This window comes from Myripristis murdjan, chromosome 6 (assembly GCF_902150065.1).
Source record: "Myripristis murdjan chromosome 6, fMyrMur1.1, whole genome shotgun sequence".
NCBI lineage: Eukaryota > Metazoa > Chordata > Actinopteri > Holocentriformes > Holocentridae > Myripristis > Myripristis murdjan.
Genome location: NC_043985.1, coordinates 30,854,292 through 30,864,291, shown reverse-complemented (window position 1 = coordinate 30,864,291; position 10,000 = coordinate 30,854,292). Strand labels below are relative to the sequence as shown.

Genomic DNA, 10,000 nt, shown 5'->3' with positions numbered 1-10,000 from the left:
ATGGGAGGTCCTCCCCACTCACCGTCAGGACGCTCGATTCATTGATGATAACAAAAGACAGATCGCATAAGATCCCTCTCTTCTGATCTTCTGGTGTGTGGTGTGCAACATGGAGCACACCACACACACACACACACCCATTCTTCAGCAGAGCATCAGCTTCTTCATGATCAATATTCCAAATCTTCAGTCAAACGTGACTTCAGTGTCAACAAATGTGGCGGACGAACACCGGCGCCATGTTTTTGGTTTGTTTTTACTTCCTCTCCCGTCAGTCAGCTGGCCCAGCTCGCGTCTTGATTGGATTTCTAGTCGCAAATATTAAACATGTTCGTTATTTATGATGTCTCCTCCCGAGGCTTTCCGAGCGGATCGGACCGGACAAAATCACTCTTAACACACACACACACCACAGGAAAGTAAGACACCATGTCGTCTGCAAACATCAGACAATCGGGCCTTTGCTGGCTTTGATCGGAAGGGGGAGATCGGGACAAAAATCGGCCCGATTATCTTGTAGTGTGTGCCAGGCATTAGCTGCTCTCACTGCTTGTCTGAGCTCGTAGGACGCTGTTCTGTACAATGACATATATCCAGAGCTCAGTCCTTCATTGTAGGCAGCGGTGTGTGCTTGCAGAGCCTCACAGACTGTTTTATCAAACCGCGGTTTCTGGTTAGGAAAGACCTCAACCGTCACCACGGGAAAGACATCGCCCATCAGCTTGGATACGCAGCGTGTGACACTGCGTGCTCCCCTGATCTTGAGCTTTTATGCTTGAGTCTAAGACCGTTCTTCTATTATCCGTTATGGCATCTCCACATGGTTTGGTAACCTGTCCGTCAAACTCCAAAACTTAGTCAAGAGGGCTGGTAAAATCACAGGTATGCAGCCCCCATGTTCTCTCCAGGAAATCTTTGAGAGAACAGCGAGGAAGCAGGGCCTCAAAATCACCAGAGACCCAAATCACATCCTCCGTAAAGAATATGAGTTGATGCAGTCTGGCAGAAGGTACAGGCCACCGTACTGTAAGCTCAACAGATATAAATTCTCTTTTGTTCCACTGTCAATCAAAGAACTCGATAACATAACTAACTAGTGGCGGGAACGGGGAACACCTTATGGAGAGTACAATACTGTAATACTTGATGCTCTTGATATATCGGCACAGTGTGGTGTAGGATAATGTGGTTAAATTTTTGTATGAACTGTATGTATGTGGTATGTATGTTTTTGTATTTATGTATAACGCTGACAGAGACAATAAAGGCTAATTGAAATGAATTGTGCACTGCAAAAACTCAAAATCTTACCAAGATTATTTGTCTTATTTCAAGTCAAAAATGTCTTATTTCTAGTCAAAATATCTCATTACACTTAAAATAAGACATGATCACCTCAGAAGTAAATTGTTTTTAGACAATTGTCTCTTGTTTCAAGTGAAAATTTGCATGAAACAAGTGAAAATTTGCTTGTTTCATTGGCAAAATTTGTTTCTTGTTTCTAGCTAATTTTCACTTATTTCAAGTGAATTTTCACTTTTTCCACTGGCACATTTTGCCAATGAAACAAGCAAATTTTCACTTGTTTCAAGTGAATTTTCACTTGAAACAAGTGAAAATGGTCTAAAAACAAGTTACTTCTGAGGTGATCATGTCTTATTTTAAGTGTAATGAGATATTTTGACTAGAAATAAGACATTTTTGACTTGAAATAAGACAAATAATCTTGGTAAGATTTTGCGTTTTTGCAGTGTGTGACCACTCCTGTAAACGGGTTGACGCCATCAGAACTTGCCCGCGAACATGTCTCTGATTGGACAGACCAGTGTCACCGTGATTTCCTGTCTTAGCCTTAGTTTGTATTTCAGAGTGAGGAGGACAGCCGGGTGGTCAGCTCTACCCAAAGCCGGGAGAGAGGCGGCTTTGTAACCGTTCTTGAACGGGGTGAAACGGCGGTGTTCCTTTCTCCTGCCTCTCCTCCCCCCGAGGCTCATTTCCATTGTTAGGATCCGAGTCCCGGAGGATCGCGTTCGGCCAAATCGAGGCTCTATTCTCCGGAAAAGAAGGTATGCAGTTCTTTCCGGCTGTAGCGTGCAGCAGTCGCAGGTTAACCGTGCAGACAAAAGGGAGGTGAAAGAACACAAAGAAAAAAAAAATCCTACATGGATGACAAACAAAGAGCGCAGTCTAAGCGGGGCAGTCACGATCGCACCCGCGCCATCTTGGCTCCGCTGTTTCGATCTGGTTGCATTTATTTACGCTTCGAGTCTATTTTTTCTGCAAGTCATGGATGAAAAACCACAGAAAAAGCATGAGCCACTGGTTTTGAATATGACATAATTTGAGCTTCAACATGCTATTTTGTGATACTTTGCTGTACCGGCTGCATTGGAGCAACATGGATCAGTGTTGACTCTTTTTTTTTTTTTTTTTGCACTGAATAAGCAAAACATCAGTTCAAAAACCACCTGACGGCTCACACAGTTTTTAAGGTGTAGACATACCTATGAGAAAACGACGTTAGACTGTTTCCACAACAAGTTATTGATTTTTAAATTTGAGGCTGACAAAATTCCATGATATTTTAAGCCTCGACTTTCCCTGTCTGGAAGCGACTTTCCTAAAAATGATTTTCCAGGAATTCCCACAGAAACCCTGGAAACATGTTGGATGACCATTTAAAGTATAAGGTGTAATCTTAAGGCGTAACGGTCACTGTTACCTGTAGTAATGCACCGGACCGGTTATAGTCATAGAAGCACTAAAACTAGTCGGTAGTCATGGCAACGCCGGCGTTTACCTGTAGTGATGCAGTAGTAGGTTTCGTGCGGCGAGACGTGGTGGATGCGGTGGTGTTTCCGCGGCAACACCAGATGCCAGTCCTGCAGCAGCGTGACCCAGCGCGGCAGGCCGAAGTACGAGTGGCTCCACTTGTGAATCTGATTGGTCAGCGTCACGAAGACCGCCAGGGCGAAGACGTAGCACTCCCAGGGGTAGGACGCCGCCAAGGCCTCTGGGGGAGAAGAAGAAAAAAAAGAAAAGAGATGGATGGATAGAGATTTATAGCGAGGCTAAAAGAAAGTGAAAAAGGGAGTTAAGTTAATAGAATAATTGATCTGACTGCTTGATGTAATGAAGAGGGCCAGCGTGGAGGAGTAGCACTCCCACAGAGAGGATGCTGGTGCTGGCAGGGGCCTCTGAGAGTCAGGGAGACCGGGGAGTGTGTGTGTGTGTGTGTGTGTGTGTTTATTTGTGTGACAGGATAGGGGAAGACGGGGAACAAGAGGCTGAGATGAAAAGACTTAGAGAGGAGAAAGAGAGAAAAGTAAGAAGATGGGAAGGCGAGGAAAGAACAGAAAGCAAAGTGAGAGTGAGGAAACTGAACGGATGGAGCTGCTGTGGGCCTTTTGCTTCACGGCAAATCAGTTTGTTCATGTCAGCTGAACGAATGTGAGCGGCCAACAAAAACATGTCCTGTTTTCACGAGAAAATGAATAAAAAATTCTAAAAAAAAAAAATGAAAATAACCTTGTGGCTCTTGATTCAACTTTGCCATAAATCAATAACTTTGTTTAAAACAGCGCAGGTAATTAGGATTAACTAAGCTGACATCTAATTAGCTAATATTGACATTAGCCTGGGAGAGGCTATGAAGGAGCTTCCAATCATTAAAAAAAAAAAAAAAAAAAAACTTTAGCAGCACACCATTGGCTTTAATTAATTCATTATGCATGCATTAACTTGAACGTCCATGCCACGTCTGCCCATTCAATGTCAATGGCACAAACCACAAAAATCATGACGGGCCAGCTGAGAGTCTGCAGGTTTTCACTTCACCTCCGCGGCACATGGCCATCCATCGTAAACATCAATATAAGACGCGAGCAGGAAGCAGAAGTCGACTGCAGCCAGATTTCCTAAAGTCACGAGTGGAGTTGTTTTCCGTCCAGGTTGTGCGACATCCCGGTGAGAAGCCAGGCTCCTTTGAAGAGGCTCGTCAGTGAAAAGGGGGGCTGACCTGATGGGCTTATCTCGCGTTCGCTCAAAGGGGGTTTCCAGTTGCAGCTGCTGCCTGAACCGAGGCCTGCAGCACAACCACACAATCCTCGACTGCAGCCGGGAACTAAGCGACACCTAACCGTAACCGTAACCATAAGCAGCTGTTTTAGTTTATCAGTGACCTTTAGAAATGCCTCCACACGGTGAAATCCTAATTTTATCATGTCTTATTTTGATTGCCGTTACTAAATACTGCACTAACCAAAGCCTCTAGAAAAAAGCGACTCATTTAAAGTGTAACTAAAACCCCAAATTATAATCTCTGTGAAGCCTGACCAGACCTGAAAAGTCGGGTGCCCGGTCTTTGGTGGCAGGCGATCACCGGACGCCACCTGTCATCAAAGACCAGGCACCCCACTTCTCCCCAGCCGAGGACCAGCTTCACCCAGATTTGGGTTTGGGGTTTGTAGAAGCCAATAACGTAATAACGGCCAATAACGTAATAATGGCCAATAACGTAATAATGGCCGATGACGTAATAAATTTGCCCTTTTTAAAATGTAATAGGCCAATAACGTAATAACTGGCCAATAACGTAATAAAAGTCCTGAAGCGATAACATAATAACTTTTGGCCAATAACGTAATAAAAGTCCTGAAGCGATAACGTAATAACTTTTGGCCAATAACGTAATAAGTTATTACGTTATTGGCCTGCTTAATAAAAATCCTTGCAAATGTAACGTAATAAGTAATAACTTATTACGTTATTGGACAAAAGTTATTCAGATTCAGATTCAGATTCAGATTCCTTTATTGTCATTCAGACATTACATCAGAGATGCACTGCGGAACGAAATAACGATGCATTTATTCACGATTAAAAAAACTGGATAAATGCCATAAAAGAATAAAGGAATAAAAAGAACAAGGTCAGAGAGAGGCAGTATAAACGTTATCGGTTCAGGACTTTTATTACGTTATTGGCAGTTATTACGTTATTGGCTTGTACAGGGTCTAGTTAGTAAAAATACAGAATAAAGTATGATGGGACAAAACATATGAAAGAAAGAGCCTGAAGGATTTTTTTCAGTAAATCAAGAACAAATCGGGGAATAAAAATGGTGATTGTATTGCATAAGTTTTGTGTGAAAAAGTTGCAGTGGATAATGTGAGGATTATGGTTTTTGGAGTTATATAGTTTAACACTGGTGTATCTGCATGTCCAAGGCAGGTCATTTAAAGATTTCCTCTTCAGTGCATGGTTTACCCAGGGATGCTAATTTTTTTTTTATTTATTTAACCTCTTTATTTAACCAGGAATGTTTTGTCTCAATTTTATACAGAGTTATGGATGAGATCGTCCTAAGTCGTGATGATAATTTGATGTTGACGTCACGGAGCCACCGCCGGCAGAACGGACTGAGGAGCGAGCGCGGCGGCTGCTGTCTGTCTGTCTGTCTGTCTGCTGTGTCCTCTGGGAGCGAGACAGCCGTCTGTCCGCCTGCCTGCCTGTCTGCCACGCTGTCGAGTCCTGTTTCTTCCCGTCGGTGTGACTTACAGCTGTCCTCTCCGTCCGTCCTGGCTCTCCGTCCCTCGCTCTCTCTCGCTCCGCGGCTGAAACACGCGCCTCTTGACCCGAGTTCAAGCGCGGACATGACAGGTGAGAGATGTCGCGTCGTCGCGTCCGGGCGCTCGCCCTCCGCCTCCGTCTCCGCCTTTGGCCCGGTGACCGCCTGACACCGTGATGGGCCTGACATGACAGCTGTGGATGTCATCTCACCGTTAGAGGACTCTCCGCCGTCCCCGGCTCTCTCAAACTCTTAGCGCTGACCTCTCGCGGCGCAGACATGACAGGTGTTGATGTCACTGCATCGCGGCAGGTTTCCCCCCGCCCTCCCCCCGTCTTCGTCTCCTGACCTCTCGACCCTCGGCGGTGTGTGACATGACAGGTGTGGATGTCACCTACAAGTGGACCTCGCCGCTCCGCTCGCCTGTCTAATCTTTCCCTCTCACCGAACCAAATCCATTGAATCCCCCCGCTGGCAGACGACTGACCTGCTCTCCTCTTCTGCTCCCCTTTCATTTTTTCTGTCATGTCCAATTCCCCTCCACCTATTCTCCCCATTCCTTCTTCCTTTTTTCTTTTCTTGTTTTTGGTTGTTAAATCAGCATGCATTGAGGATTTTAACCCCAGTTTTGCATCAAAATATGAAAAAGTCATTGCTCAGGTGCAAAATCCAGGGTAAGCCCGGTTGTCTGGTTTCCTCTCATGTTAAACAGGTTGGTGCAGCATGAAAACATCTGACCACATTAACACCTTCTGCACAAACCCAGACACTCGTTCTGGGTACTTTTTGGTGTAAATAAAAAAAAAAAAAAAAAATCATGATGGAAAGCAGTGCTTATAAACGCTATTTTCATTAATATTTAGTTTGGGATCATCATTTTTTTTTCTTATACAACTGCTCAATTAAAGAGGGAGTTGAGGTCTTATTTTTTTTGTTTGTTTTCCATCCTTCCCGGCCATTTTAGGTCACTACTTGCAAACTACCTCGCTCCTGTATGCAATTGTTTTTAATGTTTTATTTTAAATATTTTAACACTGAATGTATCTGATTGTGTATTTTCATGTTGTTTTGTGTATATATTTTTTTCTTGCGGTGTATGTCGACCTCGACATCATTGTAAATGAGGGAAACCTCAATGATCTTCGAGGCTTTAAATAAAGGTTTGATTGATTGATTGATTTTTGTTTAGCAGTTTAACAAAGCGCCCTGCAGTCCTTAAAAATGACTGTATATGGCAAAACACCTAAAAAAAAAAAAAACTAAATTCATAAGAAAGAAATAGTTGGAAAACAGGAACGTTTTCTCAGCTGTTAGACAGAATGACAGTCTATTTAGATATAAATGGTAAAAGGGAAAAACTGTTTTACGCAGCATGGAGGCTTTAATATAGTTTGACTTGAGGAAACTGAACTGACTTTGGAATTCAAGCTCTTTCTTCTTAATTTAAACACAAACCACCGAATGAATGTCAAGTTGTTCTGTGGAGGCTGTGCTACAATGCAACAGAAGGCATTTGTATGCAGCTTGTGGAAAAGTCAGATTTGAGGCAAAACAAGAAATCAAAATGAGTCAGCTTTAATTTCAGTGTGCTAAGAAACCTTGCAAGAACCATGTTGGGAAGGAAAATCTTGGTTCAACACATGTATGTTTGGTGAAAGCGAGGAATGCAGAGTCACTGCTGTGAGACAGAAAAGAAAGAGGTGTAATACAGTTTTTGGCCACTGGGGGCAGTGTGCAGCACTTGCCGAATAGCGTCGAATACATGGCGGTAAATGGGATTACATGCTATGAAAATATTTAGTTATAAGATGAGGTGAAATCTATGGTCGTAAAATTATCAGTCAGTTTCAGATGTTTAGGATCAGAATCAGAAATAATTTATTGATCCCCGTGGGGAAATTAGATACTGAGACGATGTGCTGTTCACTGGCTGCATAACCAAAGGTTAAAAAACAAAAAAAAAGCATTTTTCATTGATATGTTTCCACATTTTTGTTAATCTTAACACGTCAGGTTTTTTTTTTACTAATTTTTACTAATTTTTTCTATTCATTTTTACTAATCTCAGTAAGAAAATGATCATTTAGAGAGCTGATTTAAAGGAAAAATCCCACTGGCTTCTACTCATTTTCCTTTGTTTAGCCCAGTTTTAGCGCTCAGCAGCCTAACCCCCGATACAACCTGAGGCAGAGCACGGATAACTTTACTCGAGTGAGAGTCAAATCCTCCTCCTCCTCCTCCTCCTCCTCCTCCTCTTGTCCTCAGCTGAGAGCAGACAGGACGGGTGCAGATGTCACCTCCTCGCTACAGGTCATCACCCCCCCCCACCCTCACTGATCTTCCTCCTCCGGCCCCTCCCTCCCTCCCTCCCGCCCTCCCGCCCCGCGCCGTAAAGGTCATTCCCCGATGATCACCGACTAAACGGCTCTGCGGCGGCCGAGCTGATGCTCTCCTGTCGCTCACCTCGGCGACACAAACAGCCTCCGCCGCACTTTGACCCCCGTCTGCCGTCGACCTCTGCGAGAACTTACAGTCGCCTCACAGGTTTTTATGAGGCGGAGATGGAGGAGAAACTCATCGTGTGTGTGTGTGTGTGTGTGCCTGAGAGAGTTTCCAGTACTGCTCGGTGCGTTAAAAACACTGATCCGTCACGGCTGACGTGGCTGCCCGCCGCAATCAAAGCTCACTTTATTTTGGCTTCAAACGACGCACGAGCTGCTCGACACGTGTGACCGCGCTCGCCGCCCACCTGCTGCTTCAAGGTGAGCTGCAGCCGTTTCAGAAAGGACTGTCGACTCGTTACACTCAGCCTTCCCTCTAAACGATTTTCTGTGAGAGATGCAGGTTCAGTTTTCCCTAACCGATCACCAGAGACCGACGTTTCCGCCTGGATCCAGCATCATTTGGAGCGAAGTAAAAAAACAAAGTACGACGTCCGCTGATGCTGAGAAGATATGTCGTCCGCGGCGCTGATTGGCTCGGTGCTCATTGGATAATCACCTTTTCAGTGAAGAAACCAATCAGTCTGTCAACTCGGTGGAGCGGATTCAAACTTTGGACCCGGGGAAATCTTCTAGGCCGTCATTACAGATGTACAGTGGTGGAAAAACGTTTTTGGACACCCTTAAAATTTTACACAATCTCAAATATCATCATGCAATATTTGTGCAAAAATCTTTTTTGTGTTTCAAAAAGTGTGGCTGCATTAGACAGATACAAACAAATACAAATGATATTTTTTTGTTTATTGTTTACAAGAAAAACTAAGCAAACTAAATTCTTGACAGTGTAATCTGTATCTTCAGGCGTGTTTCCTGCGTTAGGTTCCTTGTTTTAGCCATTTTTGTGTCTGAAGAACTTTCAGATGTGCTGCTTTATATAGACAACAAAAACTGTGTCTTTTAATAAAAAGAACGACCTTCATCACTGGGACCAAAATGACCCAATACTCCAAATTTCTTATGTATTTTTATGGAACCAATCCATTTGAAGTTTTTAATGGCTTTTTTTAGGATTTGTTTAGTATTTTGGCTGTGACTGTACTAAAAGAAATTGCACTTGAAGACCTAAGAGTGATTTGTTAATGCAATATTTCACAAATGCATGGGGTGTCCCAAAACTTTTTTCCACCACTGTAGATTTAATTTAACCCCCCTATTATGTTATGCAGCCAATGTTTAATGTCTCTAAATAAATGATTAACATAATTTTTTTTTTGCTTCATATTTAATGAGTTTTCCTAATGTAATGGGCACTACCAGGTAAACATGAAATTCACATGATGATATGTCTTCAATGTCCTGTACACACTTTGTAACGCATCGGTTATAAATAACAAAAATCTGTACTCAGAAATAATGTAAAGCCATTAAAACACCAAAAATTAACATTTCTTTCCAATTTTAGGTCAATCAGTGAGATTTGATGGTGATTTGCATATTTTTCCATAGCCGTGTAATAGGAATACTGGATGTATAAGTGGGGGGGGGTGGGGGTTATGTTTTATTTAAAGGACTATTTAGCTCATCAACAAAAAAACATAAAGTACCTGACACATAAACTTTGATAACAATTTTAGTTATAATAATGTTGTGGAGGTTTAAACTGCTGGGGTCAAATTGAGCCCAAACATAAAAGATGTTTAACATAACAGGAAGTTAAAAAAAAGTCAATATTTGCTATTGCCTGTATTATATATAAATATCCTCCCTCCATAGATCTGTTCAGGTTTCTGTCTCTCATTAGCAGTCGTTCTAATATTTTTCTGCTTTCATATCGTCTACTCAGGTCCATCTGTCTCTCTTTTGAGCCTCTGTGTTTTTCTTTTTTTTTTTTTAGTTCTTTTTATTCTATTCTGTGTCATGTTGTGTTATCGTCTGAAAGTGTTTTTTTTTTTTTTTAATTTAACTTATGATTGACTGCGTATATGGA

General features: G+C 42.6%; 1 protein-coding gene across 1 annotated transcript in view; it reads right to left on the bottom strand.

The window, feature by feature from the left end:
• Positions 1-10,000, bottom strand: part of LOC115360996 (transmembrane protein 189) — a 56,262-nt gene that overhangs the window by 7,722 nt on the left and 38,540 nt on the right. Inside the window, exon 5 of the mRNA XM_030054232.1 lies at positions 2,801-3,013. Within this exon, the coding sequence (XP_029910092.1) occupies positions 2,801-3,013 (213 nt within the window). The remainder of the gene's footprint in view (positions 1-2,800; positions 3,014-10,000) is intronic.